The sequence below is a fragment of the Apus apus genome, chromosome 14 (assembly GCF_020740795.1).
Source record: "Apus apus isolate bApuApu2 chromosome 14, bApuApu2.pri.cur, whole genome shotgun sequence".
In the NCBI taxonomy this organism is placed as follows: Eukaryota; Metazoa; Chordata; class Aves; order Apodiformes; family Apodidae; genus Apus; species Apus apus.
This window is the reverse complement of record NC_067295.1, coordinates 9,559,750-9,580,391: the sequence shown is the minus strand read 5'-3', so window position 1 is coordinate 9,580,391 and position 20,642 is coordinate 9,559,750. Positions and strand designations below refer to the sequence as shown.

At 42.9% G+C, this 20,642-nt stretch overlaps 1 protein-coding gene across 4 annotated transcripts; it reads left to right on the top strand.

Annotated features, from left to right (window-relative positions):
• The first annotated feature begins 49 nt into the window (after positions 1-49).
• NDE1 (nudE neurodevelopment protein 1) lies at positions 50-18,954 on the top strand. 4 transcript variants are annotated; one of them, XM_051632608.1, is made up of 10 exons: positions 50-510; positions 1,164-1,263; positions 8,602-8,732; positions 9,707-9,860; positions 12,895-13,043; positions 13,345-13,481; positions 14,541-14,720; positions 15,440-15,531; positions 16,506-16,642; positions 17,744-18,954. In XM_051632608.1, exons 3-10 carry the CDS (start codon positions 8,647-8,649, stop codon positions 17,835-17,837), a joined length of 1,029 nt encoding a protein of 342 aa, XP_051488568.1. In that variant the 5' UTR covers positions 50-510; positions 1,164-1,263; positions 8,602-8,646; the 3' UTR covers positions 17,838-18,954. The 4 variants fall into 4 exon arrangements, with proteins under 4 accessions (XP_051488568.1, XP_051488569.1, XP_051488571.1 ...); XM_051632609.1 differs by lacking the exon at positions 1,164-1,263; XM_051632611.1 differs by lacking the exons at positions 50-510; positions 1,164-1,263 and adding an exon at positions 3,943-3,963.
• Positions 18,955-20,642: the final 1,688 nt, after the last annotated feature.

Here is a 20,642-nt window from a genome sequence, read left to right as displayed (position 1 = left end):
GTAACGCGCCGCTCCGTCCCCTCCCTCCTCCTCCCGGCGCGCAGCCGGGCCGGCCCGGGGGGCGGCAGGTTTTAAACCCGGCCCGGGGCTCCCGGCGACCCCCGGCGTGAGGGCCGGGCCGGGGCGGGGCCGGGCCGGGCGGCCGCCCGAGCTGGGCCTGAGGGGCTGCCTGCGCCCAGCTGGAGGGAGCCTGGGTCCGCCCTGAGGGGTGAGAGAAGTCCTGCTCCCAGAGACCCGGGCCTCCCGCCGGCGGGAACGCTGAGGAGCGCCCCTGTTCATCCTTACACCGGGCCTCCCACCTGCGAGCCGGGTGGGGCGCCTCGGTCTAGGCACACCTGAGCCCTGGCCTGCAGGGCCGGCGGGAGCGGGAAGAGTCGGTTCCCGCAGGATCTCCTGGAAGTGCCGTGGAACGGCCGGGCCCCCCAGCAGGTGCCTGAGGGCTGTGCCCGCTGCTCAGGCGTGCGGCAGGAGGGGAGGAAATTGCCACAGCGTTGAACTCAGCTCAGTTGGGTAATAAGTTTTGACGCCTTCCACGGAATTTAAGATTTTTCATTGAACTTTTTTCCACATAGACACAAAAAATCTTGGTCAGTTGCCAGGGACGGACAGTTTTAACTGATTTTGAGAGCCCGTTTCCTTGAAAGCAGTATAGAGCCCTGAACCCGAAGAAAACAGATGTTAGTACTGTTCAGAAATCGTATCTTTGCTTATTTTGACAGAAGTGTCTGGCCTATTCATACTGTCCTTATCACTTTGGGCAGCATCAGCTGTATAAAGAAATTCCCCAAGCAAGATACATTCAGCTTAAAAATACAAAGCAGTTCCTGGCCAACAAGAACAAGCTTCTAGCATGCCACTGGATTAGGTATTAGTGTGCTCCCCATCCCCTGATAGAGCACCTGAAGTCTGCTGATCAAACAAGCATCAAGAAAAGGGTGGGCCTCCACTGCTACCTCAGTTGTAGTAATTTGTCATTTACTGGGTCTGTTGATGTAACACCTGCAACTCCCTGAAGATTAGTGGGTTTTGTTCACTTTAGGATATTATAACTTTTTATAACTTTCCACATTGATACTTTTTGTCTTGAATCCTTTTGCCACTGATAGTTCTTCTCTCAAGAAGATACCTCAATTTGTAATTTTACTTTTCTTGTCTTTCTGCAGACAGCTCTGTCTCACAATTCAACAGTTCCCTCAGAAGTCAGGGCCAAGATCGTGCAGCAAATCCATATCATCCAAGCTGGGCTTGATCCTTGGCATGCAGGTAGATGAGTCTTTCATGGAATTCCTCATTAGTGACAGAACAGGGTGAGGGTATCTTTTGATCATGAGGGACTTCATGGTATTAGAGGATAAGCTGTCATTTGATGTTCACCTTTGCCAAATGGGTTGCAGCCACCAGCAAGGTTAAGAGCCTTCTCAGTGACAATGCCCATATCTACATCCAATCTTGCCCTTGCTGCCACCGTCACTCAGGGTACAGTCTGGCTGTGTATCAAGGCCTTGAGAGGTGTTAGGTTTTGCTTTGTTTAACAAGCCAGAGCTATTAATGAGCATTTGACTGTTTCATCAAAAAAATGCCAGTTCAAGATACCAAAAGGGTTTTAAAGTAGTGAGAATCTGTTTCTTGCTTAAGCACATGCAAATCCAATTTTACTTATACAGACTGCAGATAATTATATAACATCTTTAAAGAGACAGAAATAGGCTTCACTGGTGCTTAATATTTGCTCTTCAGTGACAGCTATATTTGCATATGATATTCTAATACATATGTTTGTCACATCTTGTTATGGGTGTCAGTAATCCATTAAAAAAAAAAAGTTCCGTAGTTTGCACTGACAATTGATGAGCAGTTCTTGTTCCATCTGTGCAGCACTTGATTCCATGGTGAGTTGTTTCATTCCTGCAGCAAAGCGAATCTTTTATCCTATGAAAAGCTTATTGCCAGAAGATAAGGTGTTGCAACCTTACCAGAACTTACAGTGTCTACATTTGTGCCCACTTAAGCTTTCAAGGAAGAGTCAGTGTGGCATTCACATTAAAATAACTAGCACGTGAATCCTTCCCCCACAAAAACCTGCCATTTATTAATGGCCAAACTAAAAATAAAAGCAGAGCATACATTCATTTCATCTTCTCCTCTGCTAATTTTAAAATGGGCAAATGTTCTCATTCGTCTTGCAAACAAGGCAGTGGTACTAATTTTAATAACCTTTTTTAATATTTATGGCTTGTGTACAGTAGTGCCTCTAAGCCTCTGGCATTTCTTAGGATGCTGTTACACTGTTTTGGAATTGGATGAGAGGCTAAACAGCTCCCTCTGAAATCTGAGAATTTTTGTAAAGTTTGACAAGTATTTCAAGATGAGCTATCATCTTTGTACCCGCACTGTCCTCAGAGGTTTGTTCAGAGTTGAAGCAGGGTGTCCTGTGTCCCAAAGGTACAAACAATGTATAATTTTTTTTAATTACTGGGGATGTATTACGATAGGATGTGGTTTATTTTCTGTAGCCTATCAGATACTAAAAACATTCTTGAGTAATGATAGAACTGCAAATTGCTAGTAACCCAATTTTTTAACTACCTAATTTAGTTTTCTATTAATAGTTACGTAATAGTTTGTTCACATTTACTTCTGCTGAACATCTGACTTCAAACTATAGTAATTTTGCTGGATACCTGACCTGAAAGTGTAATTGCTCTGTTCACTCTTTTAGTTTAAAATTATCTGACCTATGGATACATTTCTCTTAGTGGAATATTCTTGTAGAGAAGTGTCCATCCTTTGTTACAGTCTGAGCCACCTTCTGCTAAGTCGTTGGGAGAAGCACATTCCCAGTTTAGACAGCTCAGTTTTTCAGGATCAGACCCTGCTCCAGGCCTGGTATTGCAACACAGCAGCAAATGAAACTGGGCTCAGGGCCCCTGCTTGTGGGCACCTGTCATCCAGCAGTTTGTGAAACGTGCTGCACGGGTGTGAAGTGATACTCCGTGACACGTGTGTTTGTGGGAGGGAGCACATCCACACGGATGGGGCAACTTGTGCTATTGTTTTGACTCAGGAAACAACTGCCAGACACACCTAATGACCGAGTGTTTGTGTGCACAGGTGGGTAGGAACACACCTACGGCAGCTGAGAAAGCCTCTGCCTGCCTCGGGGCGCTTCAGGCTGATCCTGCCCGGGATGGCCGTCAAGTGCCATTCCTTAGCTGCCTGGAGCTGCAGCTCCGTCCCTTTGTCCGGAGCTCATTCCCCTTGTGGCTTGTTTTCTGGGGTGGTGACATCATGCTGAGATGTAGATGTGTCTGTCTAGTATTTCACAGGCAGCTTTGTCCTTGCAACGCAGGCTTCAGGGACACAGAAGCTTGTGAAAAGCGGACTTTTGTGTAAAAATGTTGCACTGACAGTGAACTGTTATGGTCACTGCTCGCTCTTTCAGAAGAAGCCCTTGGAATAAAAAAAATACTCGATGCATGGCTTTTCCTCTTTTAGAACATTTCGAGGGAAAAGCGTGTATTTAAAATCACGGCACGGCGGCAAACGCTGATTTATACCGTTAACATCTGAGAAGATGCAGGCCCCGGTGCCCGCTGCGCCTCACGGAACACCGATGAGAGCGTTTAGCGTGATTGACGCGTGCCGGGGCTGAGCGCGGGCACGGAGAGAGCGCACAGCTGAGGAGGGGTGGCCGGTCCTTGCTGAGAGGGGCTGGGGCTGGGGCTGCGGGGCGGGAGCAGGCGGGACGGGCCGAGGCCGGTACCGGCGGGGCGGGAGCAGGCGGGACGGGCCCCGCCGCCCCCGGCGCCGTTTGAAAGTAGCCGAAGTTTCCAAACCTCCCAGCAGGCGCCGATTGGCGGAGGGCCTGGAGGCACGTGACCAGCAGCCAATGGGGCGGGCGGGTGGGCGGGGCTGTGTCGAGCGGCGGCTGCCGGCGCGGAGCGGCGCGGTCCTGAGGCGGCGGTGAGGGAGCGGGGCGGGCAGTGCCCCGGGGCTTTCTCTCCGGGGCTTTCTCTCCGGGGCTTTCTCTCCTGGGAGCACCTTTGCTGGGTAGGGAGGAGGAGAAGGAGGAGGAGGGTTTTGGTGCGGCGCAGCCCCTTCTGGTGCTTCTCGTCCTGCGGTGGTAACTAGGGCAGGGTCGGGAAGGCAAAGGGAGGTGGAGCTGGGACCCTGCCTGTCTGCACTCCCCTCTTAACTTCCCGCATCCTTCCTTGCGAACCGGAATGTCCTTGTGCTTTCGGAATTCCTCTCGCGGTTGCTGGTGGGGAGGGGGGCGTGGGAACTGTGCTCGCTGGCTTAGTTCTCTCCTGGCTTCGTGCTCCGAATGGGAATGGGAATGGGAATGGGAATGGGAAGCCTCCGAGCGCTGCCTCGCTGCCCTCTTGGCTTGCAGCTGGAAGCATCAAGGTCAGGCATTTCAGGAGAGAAAACTTTGCCGAGTTTCCTTAGGGAGTCACTGGAAACTCGGAAGTGTTTGAGCTGGACTGGTACCAGAAAAGTTGAGGGCTTTGCTGTTTTAAGCCTTTTGGTAGACAAGGCTCTGAGGAGACTGTGACTTTTCATTGCTGGCTGTGGGATTCTGTAGTAATCCTGGCACTCTGGTGACCTCTTGTCTTTTTCTTTTGTGGTGATTTCCTTTTGTAGCGCTTAAACAAAAGAAAATAGGCCTTTATGTTATAGGGAGACTCTTGAAAAGGCACGATTTTAAGAGAATAATTTTCATAGGAGGGGAAAGCTACTTTTCAGGAGCAAAGAAGGGTTTTGTTTTGGCTTACAGTTAAGAACAGATGTCTAATAAGAGCTTCATCATCTCTGCCGTGGATAATTCAGTAATACTGGTTTACTTTTCATTATGCTATGGATTTCTCTGACTGAGACCATCAGGCATTGCTACAAAGACAGTGCAACATTGTTCATCAAGCTAAAATGTTATTTTGTTTAAAAAAAAAAAAAAGGTATGCAAGTTTGAGTCCTTTCTTCTAGGAATGAAACTAAGTTGAGTGAATCTAAATTGAGGCCCTTGTTAATTTGGGGAACTTCGACTCTGATTCTCTGATTGAAGTTCCTTCAGTCATTTTGGGTGTGGCTCTTCTTGTTTTTTTTTGTTAAGAATTTTGCGATTCTGCTTTTACGTGTATGAAATTGTTTCCTGCGACATTTATGCTGAGGTATTTTTCTCCTTGCAGAAGTCCATTCTCCACCCATGAATGCTTCCACTTCCTGTATGATGTAGAGGTTTAGTAATGCCTGTGACCAGCACTAGTGCTGCTTGCATGCAGGAAGTCTGGCCAGATGTCTCTTCTGGCTTCAGGAGTGTGAAAACAAATCGAGTGCAGCCAGTGTGTGCTTGCTATAGACTGTGACTTTCATTCCTTGTTTTTTCCACATTTGCCAGTGTGTGACAAAACTTTGCTAAAACCTCCTTTACCACCCCCTCCTTGCCCTCCCCTTTTGTAGTGATCCTAGGTAATAAGGAATTCCTAACTGGTTTAATTACTTTCCGGGCATTTTGCATACTGTCTCCAAGCTGCTACAAATAAAGGCAGGGAAAAACAAAAAGTCAAAGCCCTATCCTTTGTACAGGTGGTTTAGAAAGGTTTGAATACTTTTTGGTTTTTTAAAAAACAAATTTCAGAAAAAAAAACAAAACAGCTTTAATACTTTTGTCTAAAACTTGGAATTTTTACTTTTAAGTTTCTATCTTGCATCTTTGGTTAGTTTGAAAATCTCTGGGAGCTAAAAATGTAGTGTAGGTGTACAGGTCTTCCTCTTGTGTTGTGGACAGAAAACGTGCCTGTGGCTTGGGAAAGTAGTGAAACAATCTCTGCCATGTTGTGTCATCTCTGTGGAATAAGTATAGGTCCACAGTCCTTCCATGTATTTGCAGTTTAACCATTAATTTTAAATTATAAGCACTATTAGTGATGGTAACCATGAAAGTGAGTGTTCTCTTAACGGACAGCATCCTTAGTGGGTCCGTAATCTCGTGTTTACAAAGACATACTTTGGGGACTGTCTTTATGCTTCTGTGAAAGTTACCAAGGTTCTGTGGAACTCTTATAAATCTCATGGCTTGGTTAGGGAAATTTATTTTGTATGTGGCCATATGACCTTAAAAAATACAAATTAGTACATTCTTGTAGTCCTTCCAAAATGCAGTGTAAAAACACAATTGAGAGCCAGATATGAGCATATTCAATCTCTTGAGGCCAATGAGAGCTGCCTTTTGCTTCCAAAGGGTTGTTTGAAAGTTTTCAGAAGCAAGATGTCTTGTAGTCCACCTTTATCTTACTAATTTTCTATTGACTGTCAGAACATAGTTACAGGATTTATTATAGCACTTGTGTCACAATTCCTCTTTGGAGACTTCTGGAATATATTTTAATTTCTGTAGCAAAACCAGGCATACCCTGGGTGCAATCTCTATTCTTGAAGAAATACAGAAACTTCTTGTTGTCTGAGTGGTAACAAGTAACAATTGGAAAGACATTTTGGTTCAATTTGACCACAGTAATGGATGCTGGTCCTTCTTGGTTTCTCATTGCACCTGCATCACTGCTTTGTGTCTGACCCTCCCTCCCTGTCCCTCATCTGTAAAATAGAATTTTGTTTTCTTCACGAGTGCTGCAAGGATTGGTCTGTGTACACACAGTGCCTTGAGCAGATGGACATGCTCATTAACATCAAAGGCATTTTCAGGTTGCTTAAAAAATAATAGAGTAGATGTGTTGTAAACCATCATAGGTCAAGAATGTTAATTATGCGTAGTTGTGATTTTCTTTTTAATGGGCTAAGGGTATTTCACTCCTTCTTACATTCCTTTTCCTCTTTTTTTTTCCCCAGTGCATACTTTGTGTCAAGAAACAGAATTATAAAAACTGAGGCTTAGGAACTTTTCCCCTCAGCTACCAGCTCGCCTTCTAAATAGTTGTGTGATTTCTGCGAGTGTGTAGCTGATACTGTGCATTGAGGTATGTGGGCATAGCTCACTTGGCTGTGAGAGCTGCTTACTCTTCCCACTTATGTCCTGAAAATCCCCTTGGCTGTGAATAGGACTTTATAGCACTACTTGGATGGGTAAAAATTGGGCTTTAGATCACCAGACTACTTTGAGTACTTGTTGACTGAGTAGTAGAGGTAAGAACTATTTGTGTTTGTCTTAGAGTTACTAGATAGGTGGCTGTTAATTCCGTTTTAACCCGATGATTTTCTGGAGAGGAAGGTTTCAACACAGGTTATGAATAGCTTTTCCATTGAGTTCAATAGATGTGCAGTGGGTGCACTTTTTCCTGAGTATCATAAATAAGAATACGAGCAGTCAGGACTGATATCTGCATGGTCTTTGAGGGCTTTTTTTTCCTTTTTATTCCATCAGGATTACCTCTAGGAAATGTTTTGCTCAGTAGATTTGGAACTGAAACTTAATAGAACTGCATTTTCTCAGTCATTAAACTTCAGTAATGCAGTTTTCTGACAAGCGCCATTGTTGTGAGTTGTTCAACTCCACCTTTATTTACTGTCCTTGATCTGTTTGGGTTTCTATTAGATTCATAAAGTCTATGTGAAATCTTTGCCTCACCCAGAGCTGAGCATGGGCAAGTTATCCAGAGCATTAGGTTTGATGTTTCTCCATTGTCAAGGCTAACTCATATAAAATGATATTTGACCTGTTTACTGGAGTGTATCATGCACATCAGAGGGCATTTATTTAATTGTGGTGTCTAGGTACTTAAGTCTTCCAGCAAGAGTAACCAACTTAGGGTTCTTGATTCCCCTGTGGCTCTTTCATGTGTCATTCCCATTTGGGACTATATCCTGTGACTGGGTTTATGCTGGCACAGCGACAGCTAGATGATCTGGATTCCTCACTGAGTTGATGCAATCTATCTGCATACCTAGTCCAGCCAGGTGGTATCCCACTAAAACCTCTCTGGTGCTTTTATCCTCACGTCTATGGGAAGTTCTGGAGTTCAGTTCTCCCATGGCTCTCTGAGTTATCCAGATATACTTTGCATCTCAGCTATGCAAGGATTTCAGATCTGAAGTCAGTTAGCTTTGTCTGTGTTGTCCTAGGGAGACATTTTTCATGTGTCCAGCACGTATGTCCATAAGGTGTTCCTTGAAATATTAGCACAGGAAATTGGTATCTAGAATTCCTTACCTGTGTCTCTTTGAAGTTCATCTTCAATTTAATGGTAAGTGTTTAGGGTTGTTGAAGTTGACCTTAATTGTACTGTCTTGGGAGCTAAAGTTGTGCCTGACGTTTTCCACTTGTGTTCTGCGTGCACTGGCACAGCTGCAGCTAAAGCTTGGGGTTTGGTGCTCTGTGCTGTGTAGTCTAAGGGTGGGGAAGGTGGTCACTGCTGAGGGTGCTGTGTAAGCATGCAACAGGCTTGGGAGAACTGGGGAAAGGGACCCGGTTACTCAGAAGATATTCTTTCACATTTCTTGTATATCTGGCAGATCCCTATAAAGGCTGATCTTTAGTTGGTCTCCAGGTGTGCAGTGACTTCCTGGGAGGAGGAGTGCACAGCTGTGCAGCAAAAAGTACTGAGGTAGCTCATTGCCTTAGCTCTTATGCTTGACCTTTTCATTTTCCAGGGGTAAAAAAAATGAAACAGGAATTTTAAGCTTTGAGGACTCATCATGGAAGACCTGGAAGGGCATACTTTCAGCTCGGTGGAAGAGGAAACCAGATACTGGAAAGAGCTGGCGATGAAGTACAAGCAGTGGTAAGGCAATGCCTTCATTGCTCTGAGTCTTTCACTAGGGTGTGTAACACCTCATGCAGAGACATGAGTAACCCCACGTGGTGAGTAAACTCAAGGTGGCTCAGCTGTTTTGAGTGGCAGCAGTAGCAATGCTTCTGCAGAAACAGGAGGGGCCCAGAGTCCTTTATGGTTTTTTTGAGCAGTGGGTCTCTGCTGCCACAGCGCTGCTGGTTTTGGTCCCTGCTCTGCTTTGTGGAGGACTGTATGTGTTGAACTTGTGCCTCTGACTGCAGCCTGTGGGCAGCCCGAGTAAACAGAACTCGCTGCAAAACCTTATCTGGACCATTGCAGGAAGAGAGATGCTGCTATCCACTATATTTGTGTGGATCAAGAGTAGTTTGATAACATGTAGTGGAGGAGGATTCCTGGCTGAGAACGGACGCACTTTGCTCTGCCCTTGAACTCAGTATGTTGCTCCAAATAAAATGAAGGGTCAAAAAAAATCCCAGCTGTTTAGATGCTGGTATTGGTGGGTCCTTTCTTAGACCTTTCAGTGCTGTTTGTTTAGCTTGCTGGAGGATTATTTCAATAGAATTGTATGAGAATATAAGAACATCTTTCCATCTTTCTCTTTTTCTCGCTTTTTATTGCTAATAAAAAACAGCTTTGATCATATTCCCAAATAAATAATTATATTGAATAACAGTTTAAATATGCATATGGCAGTGGACAGTGTATAAGCTCAAGAGGCTCTCTGTCCTCAACACCTATAGTGATTTTTCTGTTTATTTGGGCTTTTTTGTTTGTTTGTCCATTTGGTGTGGAGTAGCTTCCCATGCTTGATAGGGAAACATTTGCATATTCCTGTTGAATATGTATGTTGGAGAAGGGAACAGACCCTTCTGTGTTAAAGGGCAGTATTTTTTTTACCTTGAATTTGCAAGAGATTTTTTTTGTTCATTATAATGAGTTCTGTTGCTGGAATTGCTCTCTAGTGCTGAGAATACGCAGGAGGAATTGCGTGAATTCCAGGAAGGGAGTCGAGAGTATGAAGCTGAACTGGAGACTCAGCTGCAGCAAACAGAGTCCAGAAACAGAGATCTGCTGTCAGAAAATAATCGTCTGCGAATGGAACTGGAGTCAGTTAAGGTAGGAGTGGATGATGCATGCAGTATCTGTGTGTCCTTAGGGCAAAGATGAACAAGACAGACGTGCGGATTCAGCTTGCTTGTGGACAGGGACCTTCAGCATTACAAAGACATTGAACAGAAAACTGCAAAATTAAAACCTGGAAAAACTAAGAAATGCCAGTCTGTCTGCTTTGAGGGTGCTGGGTACCTTGGTAATGTTCCTGAACCCCTATTTTCAGGTGGCAGTAAACATGAATATAATAAAGCTGCTGTTCTGTTCCTTTTTCCATCTACTTGGTGCTTTAGTTCACAGCTTTTTTTCCTGTCTGGGTTATGCAGACACAGATAATGTTGCCAAACAATCAACATACAAACATTCCAGCTGTGTTCTTGCATTACATAAGAAAACTCGGTAGCTTTAAACCCTTTTTGCAGAGTTGTGTATTCTTTTCTGGTATTCCAGATAAGCTGGGAAGCAGCAGATGGTGGATAACACATAGAGTTGAGAGGCGTAAAATAGTTTCAGTCCTGGTTCCATTGCTGAATCTGTCTGTACCTGGGGAAAAATAATTTGTTCTCTTTACACTTGGTTAGCCTTCTGTGAAACTAAGTACCAGCTGAAAAGCATTAACTTCTATCAACTTATTGCAATGGAACTACTTCCCAGAGTGACTTAAGAAATAATGAAGCTCTCTAGAGTATGATGAGTCTACCTCATTTCAGTCTCATTAAAGATGCTCCTAGTCCCCTGTGCTGCCTGACAGGTTTAGGAAATAATAATACATTTTCTTAAAATTGAAGAAAAAATTTTAACTGAAATTGATGTGCCTTTTCAAAGTTTGGTCTTGTTGGCCTTTTACTTAAGGTGAGGTGTAGTCACCCAAGAAACACTACACTCTGTTTTGTAGGGCTAAATCAGTATCTGTGGAAGCAGAGATTAACTTAATTACACTTCTACTCAGTTGGACGAAATAATGAGCTAATGGGAGTGAAGGTATTTCTAAAGTGATTAATCACCAGAGTAATCCAGGTTTGCAACACTTTTTGTCTAAGGTGTTGTCCAGATTACTGTGTTAAGGAAATACTCTTCCAGGCTGTCTTTTAGCTGCAACGTAATGATTTCCTCCCCTGCTTGGCTTTTTGATAGCAAAAACTCAAAGGCTTGTTTCATTGTAATTGTTAGGTTGCACTGATCTTTGTTCATTAATAGCACCTTAGCAGTATTAAATGTTGTGTGTCCTATGGAGTATCGATCTACATTGTTCCATGCAGCCACGTAAACCCATGGAAGCTGATTGTTTTGGGGAGAAGGGTACAAGTCTGACAAAAATAATGAACTACAGTTGATTTAATTGAGGGTGGTGTGGACTATTTTCTCTAGAGGAGCTAGCGTAAGAGGAGGAGTCAATGAACCAGCCAAAGCAGTTAAGAATGAAAATAGTAGATGTAGAACCTCAAAGTGGAGGGTAAACATATTTTAGGTAATCTCAAACTATTCTTCACAGTAGATAACTTTATCAAAACATATTGTGCTTGAAACAAACCTTTTAACAATTGGCTATTCATGTAGCCTGAAAACTGCAGTAACAGCTTGCAGTGAAGAAACAGAGAGTCCATTGATGGCCAGATCAGCTGATAGTTTATTACAATTGGCTAAAAAGAAAGACTCAAACCTTGTAGTTCTGGTCTTTTATCTGAATCAATTCAAGAGCAAAGCATTAAACTTGTGAAGCTATTGAGCAGCACTGTTAACTGAGCCCATCAAAGGTTGGTGTCTGCATTTAGGTCAACTCTAGTGAACCTTGCCAGGCCCACACAGCTTGTGGCTTTGAGCTTCCCAGCCTAGTATGTGTGCTTGCTCCCCATACAGAAAGCAGAGTTCACACTACCTAAAAATAAATGGAACTAATACTTTGGAGGGTTTGTGTTTAGAGAGTCCTGAAAAGCTAGTTGCAAGTAATCTACCTCTTGGTGCCTGGAGACTCTTCTATGCTTCAGAGATCTGGAATTCAAGCAGAGTCGCCACACTGTAATCAAATAAGAATTCATTAATTCAGAATGGGTATCTCTCTTCCTCATCCTTGTCTGCATTTCATGTGCTAAAATAGCTGTCTCCAAATTTATAAGTCATGCTAGACTGCATGCTGTAGTTTTCAAATTCTAATGCATGTATTTGTATTCAGTGACTTAAGTGTGTTGTACTTAAACTCTGAAGTGTTTTCTCCAGCCAGGAATGCTTCTTATACAGCAATCTTGGAGTTTAAAAAAAATTTCTGGCATGTTGAAGTGATCTGATAGTGAGGTGGTGGAGTGTCAAGTGTTGCAGTAGTCAGTGTGCTGTGAAGCTTTCCATGTCACGTGATGTGGAGCTAACTCCACATACAGCCACAGTAGCAGGAGAAAGATTTATATTTGATGGAGAAGCTAAGCCTTCCTCCCTGCCTGTGCCTGTCCTAGATGTACCTTTGTGTACATGCTATAAAGGGACATTCTCTGAAGAGTTTGTTTTAGGTTCACATCCAAAGCATGTTGTGTAGCTGCACCTGAAATGTCTTGTGACCTAGGACTCTGAACCTGCTTTAAGCTAATAAAACCACAGGGGCAGCAGAGAATCCTGGTGGTTCCACAGCAGTGTGTAATAGTGTCAGAGTTAGGAGCATAAAAAAAAAGACAAAATCTATCTAAGTATTACTTGACTTTTTATTAGAGTTAAAAATAAGTGGTTTTTCTTGCATTCCACTTTGTGGGTTGCTAAGACTGAGAAATTTTGCTGAGTCTTGCTGTCTGGGAGAGCAAGGAACAGCCTTGTGCTGTGGAGGTTGAAAATTGCTCCCCGGCACCATTGTTTGATAAGGAGTGACAGGAAGAGCTCTTGTCTGCTGGCAGCCCAGAAGTATGTGAGCAATTGGCTTTGTTGGCATTTTACCATATGTAAGGTGATGTTTCTCAGAAAATGTCACAGCATCTGCCTCTAAAGGGGCTCAGACAATGCCACAGAAAGAGAACATGCATTCCTGAGCCTCTGATATGCTGTTTTATTTGCCTTTGATTAGGAAAAGCTAGAAATGCAGCATTCAGAAGGATACAGGCAAATCTCTGCCCTGGAAGATGACTTGGCACAGACAAAAGCTATTAAAGATCAACTTCAGAAATACATTCGAGAACTCGAGCAAGCAAATGATGACTTGGAAAGAGCAAAAAGGTGACCCATCTTTTCTTTTTCTACTTCTGTCCTGTGAGCATGGTGTCAGTGAGCTGTTTGTGATGCTCTTCTCATTCACATTCTGAACTGATCACTTAGGTAAAGACTGCTGTGAAGAGGTTTTGGCAGATTTTTTCCCTCCCACTCCCCCCACTGCACTCTTTCATATTTTATAAGCTAAAATAATAATAGTAGAACAAAGCAATCCAAACAAAAACAACATTCTTCCTTTCATGTGAGAGAGGGAGTTCCTCTCTGTGCTTGAAGGATCTGTTACGACATCTTGTGCACTCTTTTACAGAGCCACTATAATGTCTCTGGAGGATTTTGAACAGCGTTTAAACCAGGCTATTGAAAGAAATGCTTTTCTGGAGAGTGAACTGGATGAGAAGGAAAACCTTCTGGAGTCTGTGCAGCGCCTGAAAGATGAAGCTAGAGGTTAGACAGAAATTGCTTGTCTTTCCCTTTCTCTCCTCCTGACTTGTAGCTATTCAGTCCTCTCCATATATCTTAGAGCTTGGCCTTTTAGTTTACATCCTTTAAATCTATCTGAAATGTGGAAGCAAGTGAGGACATTTCAAGGCTGTTCCCCTCCTTGAACTTCTGACCTTGTTTCAGAGCAGCTCACAGAAATAGAAGTCAGTTACAGCCTTCTCCTAATCTGTGGTGATGCTTCAGGGCCCTAGGGGGCGAAGAAGAGCCAGTCCAGCTGCTTCATGTGCTGGTCTGGTTTTCTGTAACCCATGAAAATCAGCTTTAATAGTCATTAACCTTGTTTCCTGGCCTGCAAAAACTGAAGGCAATGAAACACTAATGGGGCAGTAAAACAGGAGGGCTGTGACTGACTTCTGATTACCTTTGAGTAGCTTCATGTGCTATCTTCTTGATACCTGTCAATAAAGCTGAGTGAGAAAAGAGACCATGGAAAAACACCTTCTGTTTTCAGATCTGCTCCAATTCTGTCTTTGAGTGGTTTCCATAAGTTACAGCCAGGCTGTGGGACAGAAGTTCTCTATCCCTTGGCTAGATGACGATGTGGCTTCCACCTGCCCTCAGCTCAGGTTTTCTTCATGTGGAAACCAGTGTGGAAAAGAGAAGAGTACAATAGGTAGGATCTCAACCTGTCAGGGAGCTGGAATGTAGCCAAGGTGTGCCAAGTTGCCTTAGCTTTGATGTGTCTCTGCTTACCAGCCTGTAACACTTGGGGCAGGGAATTAATTCCTTTCCAAAAGGAGCCTTGTGAAAGGGTATGAAAACTGAAGCCAGATAATAACAACTGAAATAAACCTGAAAAAACATCTAGCCACAGTACTAGAAAAGGCTTTAGTTGTTGTCCAGATTTTGAACATATGCCTGGAGTATTTTTTTACAAGGGTAAGTAACTTTACTCCACCTCCACAAGGAGAGCTATCCTTTGAGCAAAATAAACTTTCTCACCTGTTTTCATCTTGGTGAATACATACTCCAAAACCTTGCTATATGTTATTTCCTTTGTAGATCTACGACAAGAGCTTGCAGTGCAGCAGAAACAGGAGAAACCCAAAACACCAATGCGAACTACCCTGGAGACGGAAAGAACAGACACTGCAGTCCAAGCATCCTTATCTGTGCCTTCAACTCCCTCTGTGCACAGGGCACCCAACATCCACATACCAACCCCTGCGACTTTTAGGAGAGGTGACTGTCAGGGAATCAGCACAGAAGTGCTGTTCAATGCTCTTGTTTTTACTATAGTTTCTGGCTAAAGGAGGAATGAGGAGAAGGGAGCAGAGCTGAGTCATTAAGTTAAATAAACATAAATCAAATCGCCATAGTCTCAATACTCATAGACTGTGATTTTGGGGGGTTTATTCATATGCTGTTAATTTCTATTTCACTTGAAATGTCAAGTAATAATAATTGTGGGGGGCAAGATGAGCTGTTGGGACTTCACTACTAGTTCACAACTGTCCCAGAGATATTGTGGGTAGAAGGATTTTAAAAACTTAAGTGTCATCTTTAATATATCACACTTGTGTTAGTTTAATTGCCTTCTCTGTGAAAGGAGGTGCTCTTTGAGAGAGACTTTCTTTTTACTCTGGAACAGAAGGATACTGACAAGTCACCTTAGCTCTGGTTCCACAGCAGCAACAGAGATGCAGAGTAGGATGTTAGAGCAGATCTGCAGAAACCCAAGCCACAGCATATCTAGACACTTTCTCTTAGGACAGTGTAACTTGAGCTATCTCAGTGCTTTATATTCCTAATGGATATGAAAAATACAGAGGTGAGATGCAAAAAGTTTAAGATATTGATGCTTCCTCTGCTCTCTGTGTTAGACTGTCTTCTGACTTTCTGGTTTTGGTGTGTGTTTGTTTTTTCATGAGTCATGTATCCTTCTTTAATCTGCCCTTCAGGTCTTGAGGACAGTTATGGTGCAACACCTCTCACACCTGCTGCAAGAATATCTGCACTTAACATTGTGGGAGACTTGCTGCGAAAAGTAGGGGTGAGTGATTATCTGCTAACCAATGCTCTTGGAAAGACAGAGCTGTCTGAAGCTGCAGCCAGCACTGTATGTGCTGCTGCTCAGGGGAGACTGGAAAGGGTATCCTGTCCCCAGGTTAGCTAAGCATGGCCTTGAAATTTGGTCTAGACTTTGTCTGTTTCTGACCAACACCCAAATAAAGATGGAACTTGCTGTGCATTTCCAAGGTGTTACCCACATGGAGAAAAGATTTTGCTCTACAAATTTCTGAAAGTTTATGTGCAGAAAGAATAAATCAACATGAGGAAATCAGGAAAGGATCTGCTCCCATGAAAGGCAGAGAAGAAAGCAAGCTGCCTGCTGTCCAGAGTGCTTCTGGTGAAGTTTGCCTTAAGAGTCCAGTAGTCTTGAGTAAGGCCTAATGTCATGCTTCATGTCCCAGTGCTATGTTGGCACAAGGACTTTGTATGACTTTTTGATGGGCTGAGCTGCAGAACTGATCCAGCTGAGGAGTAGCCCAGCAACAAAGGTGATTTAGGATGGGAGCACATGGTATAGAGTCTATGTGGCTCAGTTCCCTCAGGTCTGCCACCTAGTACGTAGAACTGGGTATGTGTCTAAGGAAGCAGATACCTCAAATGAACAGCTAGTAATCTAAAAAGTGATGCCTGTAAGAAAGCTGTAAGTCTCCCTGAGGAAGCTAAAGATTGTTCTTGATGAAACTGAAGATTTTGTGTTCCTGATGGCAAACAGCATCAACTCCTTAACCTCCCCTACTGCAACAGAATCAGCTGTAGAGAGGTGACTGGCTTCATCTCTTGAAAAATTCAGAACTCATGTGGCACTAGGGTCTAGCAGATTCCTCTACTAGACAACTCATTCCAAAAGAAAAAAAAAACCCTCCAAACATTCTTAATGCAATTTTGGAGTGCCACAATGCCATCTTGTGAAAGAGAAGGGTGACATCTGACACTTCTCATCTGTGTTCACATTAGGCTTTGGAGTCCAAACTTGCGTCTTGCCGAAACTTTGTGTATGACCAGTCTCCAAGCAGACCCACAGTGTCCATGTACATGAACAGAGATGTCCTTGAAACACGCCTGAGTCCTCATCAACCTTTGTGTGATACGGGGTGAGTGCTGTTCTCTGCTGTTGTGTCTTAGAACTAACTGTTGGTGTTAGAACTTAGTTATAGGTATTGTTCTGTTAAGTATTAAATCTTTGTTTAGCTAGAGGCAGATTTGTTTTCAAAATATAGGAAATGTAGGTATTCTGGATTGTGATTTAAATGTTTCAGGTCAGTTGCTGCTGAAATTTGAAGACTACCTGGAATCAAGTTTTGAAAACCACAAATTCAAAGCAAATATACTACACATTTTATTATAAACCCAGTGTTTTAAGTGGGGATGAAATACAACAGAGGAGCTCTTGCTTATTGGCTCAATTTGTTTTATGCTTTATGTTCTTGTACAAATGATATCTTGGTATCATTATGGCATGTAGGGTCTTATCACAGTTAAGATTCTCATTTATGGGAGAACTGGAAAAAAGGCAAATTATTTTCACTCAATCAGAAAGCTTTATGGTTGCTAAGGTGTGTTTCCAAGGAGCAGCTGACAGGAAGTTACCTGACTTGGCTTGTAAATTTGTCTTGAACTGGTTGTCTTTTTTAAACAAATTAAAATCAGCAAGGTTATAACAAATTGCAATTTCATGTCTGCTTATACCATGTGATCCTGTACTGCACATTCTTTAGTTTCTCTATAAATGAAGTGCTTGTTGTACAGTTTGTTCTGTACTTAATTATTCAGTTAGACCCTTGTGCTGGGAATTGTCTTGTTACCCAGTGCCCAAAGTTGATGTGTGGAAGGACTGCTCCACATTGCACTTGTTATCCCATCTGGGGGTGAAACCTCATGAAGGCTCCTCCAAGAAAGCCTCAAGGGCTGTATATTTACATATTTGTGTAGCTGATTATACATCTACCACTGTCATGCTAAACTGACATTCCAACACCTGTAGCAGATAGCTTCTCACCACTCAGAGGGAAACAGAGCCCTGTGTTACTGTGGAAGTTCAACCTCGTTAAGTAGCAGGCTCACTTAGTGCTCAGAGTGATACTCTGTTATCCAGAGATTTCTCAAGCTGAATGGTGTTCTCTGGAACTGACCAGTTATTCTGAAGATGGTAAGACCAGGCAAGAAGTGCACTAACTGCTCTTTTGTATTTGCAGGTTAGCAAAACGTCTGGAGTTTGGAACATGCCCTTCAAATATTCCAGGAGCAATGAGCCATCCCTCACAAAGTGTTGTCAAGATGCTACTATGAAAAGCCTGGCTGGCTTTGGAAAAGGAAAAAAAATAAACTGCAGTTCTAAAGAGCGTATCCATGAGCAATTGGGCAGCAGTCTAGGTGTAGAAGAGAACCAGACAAGAAGCTGCAATTGGCAATAGCCTTCTGTAGCCTGGCCCAGCCTGGGCTCTTGGCAGAGTTAGTGTGCTAAAGTAATGCTGCCCAGCAGTGCAGGAGTTAGAATTGCTTCCTACATCAGTTACTCCTTGAATGTTGTTTTTTTTGACACTGCCAAAGTCATTGTCTACCTACAACAGAGACTGTGTTCCCTATGCAGCTCCTCAGGCTTTGGCTTTTGGTGTTAATACAGTACCATGGTGTTCTGGCTTCAATTCTGGTTGTGCTGGCTTTCTGTCACGGGTGTTGTGTGCTGCAGACACTGAAATTAAAGGAGTATTTTTATGTGGAGAAAGATGTATTTCTGTGGGGAAGCTGCTCAGCTCTTTGTGGGATGTTAGCTGGTCAGAAACTTGCTACACTAAAACCTGCCTCTGTAGGGGTAAGATGGTTTTGTAAGCAGTCATTTACCATTTAGAACAGGTCATGGTTAAAGGTGAGGAATACCTAGTGCTTAGAGTTCAGGAGATCCCAGAGCTAACAGCAAGGTAGGAGACTTTGGAGTGGCTTAGCACATCAACTCTTTTTTTTTTTTTCTATATTGTGGTCTGTAAAGCCTGGCTGCTGTAGAAAGCAAGACATCTGATTAAGTTCCTCATTCTAACATCTTATTATGTGGGACTGACTGCTTTCCAAACCTCCCTTTATTAATGTGCCTCGGGTATTGGTAATTTTCTCTTTTTATGAGGATATTATTTCAGCTGTTACTAATTTAGAAATGCTTTTTTAACCTGAAAAGTCCCTTATGCTAGACAAGTATATATGAGTAGAGAATTATTTTTAAATCATTTCCCCCCCTTCCCCTCCCCCCATATGTTTTTTTAAATGGAGAGGTTCCCTCAACAGTATTAATGTACCTTGTGGAATCCTGTACTTGCAAAAATGGTCATGACTAAGCAACTCTTATGGTTTTTGCAGGGGGTGGGGAGACCTTAATTGGCAAAAAGAATGTATAAATGGATTTTGGTTGTTTTGGGTTTTGTTTTGTTTTGTTTTTTTTTTTTTTTTTTTTTTTTTTTTTGGTTGTTTTTGTGTTAAGAAAATGACAACAGCCACTGATACATCTGTTTCTCTGGAATAGGAAGTAGCCACAGCTCATTTCCATTATTCATCCCATCTACAAAGCTGGCTTAACTGAGGAGCAGAATAAAGCTTATTTTAATGCTAGTTGTTGATTAATTTTAAGGTTTTTTTGCAAGTTGTCACTGTGGTCTACACACAGATGTTTGCTGCCAGTTTCTCATCTGTTTCTTATCATGAAGCTGAAAGAGACATTGTTTTGCTGAATCATATGCAAAGATTTTCCTACATCTCATGCTTTTCTGCTCTAAGGAATGTGAATATTGCCATAGCTAAAGATGCCTCTGGGATTTACAGTGCTTAGTATTGGCATTGCTCTCTCCAAATCTTGAACTCTGGTTGTTTTAGCATGATTTTTGTCCTTTTGTCTCACACAGGGACTTGACACTCTTTACTTACCCATGAGGAGCAGAAGTGTGTGGCTACTTTGTTAGTTATGCTGACACATGGACTATGCTTCAGTGGACTGTATAGCCTGGAAGGATCAGTCAAGACAAGTTGCATTTTTCTTATTTTGCAGAATTTGCCTGCTTGGTGAGCAAGTTGGCTTGCAGTCAGGTTGAGACACAGCATTGAGATAAGGTAGAAAGTTCAAAAATTGTGGCCATGTTAGTATTACATATTTTACATAGATATTATTAATGTGACTACAGATATAATCAGACAGACTGTGGGTGGATATGATATTGAGAATTGTCAAAATAACATAGTCCAGAACAGTCACCTCTGTAATGATACAAAGGAACATTTTTTTGGGAGAGGAACTTCAGTTCAGCCACTGTTGCAGAAGGATGTTTTCTGTGGTGTTACTAAAGCAGCTCTGACTCCTGTTTTGTCACAAGCTTTGTGGAACAGGGATGAACCTGAGTTTCTCAAGTGAGAAGGCAGTGCTGTAACCACCAGACCAATGTCTACCATTATGTGAATTCTTTTAGAAGGGCTCTCTGTTCAGTATATTCGTTCAGCTCCAAGCATTGGTGCTTAGAACCATTCCTTATCAAGTCTGACTTCCTTGGTCTCCTTGTTCTTCCTACACATGCAGGCTCACAAGCTGTATGCTTAACAGGCAGCTCTTGAGCATGTTTACAGAGCTGGGCTGCATGGCTAATCAAGCAGTGATCCTAATGGCCCTGCTCTGTAGCTTGTAATCTAAATTGCTCTAAATGGATTCTTATTTAACCTCTTCCTTTATTCTTCCATGAGCAGAGAGAATTTTTTGGGCTGTGATTCTGTTGGATAAATGATACCTTGTTGGAATCTGCAGTTTGTGATCTCTGTGCCTTCTGGAACAGTGCTTAGACTTAGAAGGTGATTGCATAAGCTGTCAAGGTGGATGTTTTTGCATGACTTGCTCTCTGTGTAGTCACAGTGCTTAAGGTTCACTTGCTCTATAATCGTAGACAAATGAGATCTCTGACCTCGATTTAAAGTAATTCTACACCTGGCTTTGCTGTGCGTGGCTCTCTGCTGCCCCAGTGTGACCACCAAGCTAACTGCTATTTGAAAGTACTAGAGCTCCATGTGTTTATGGTAGGTCCTTGTAGTTCCGAGGAGAGTCCTGTTGTAGTGCTCAGAAAATACGAA

Excerpts from the sequence above, each read along its gene's own strand:
- NDE1 (XM_051632609.1), top strand. The coding sequence starts at position 8,647 with ATGGAAGACCTGGAAGGGCATACTTTCAGCTCGGTGGAAGAGGAAACC. Across the intron at positions 13,044-13,344 it reads GACTTGGAAAGAGCAAAAAG|AGCCACTATAATGTCTCTGG; the intron begins GTGACCCATCTT and ends ACTCTTTTACAG. Across the intron at positions 15,532-16,505 it reads ACTTGCTGCGAAAAGTAGGG|GCTTTGGAGTCCAAACTTGC; the intron begins GTGAGTGATTAT and ends TGTTCACATTAG.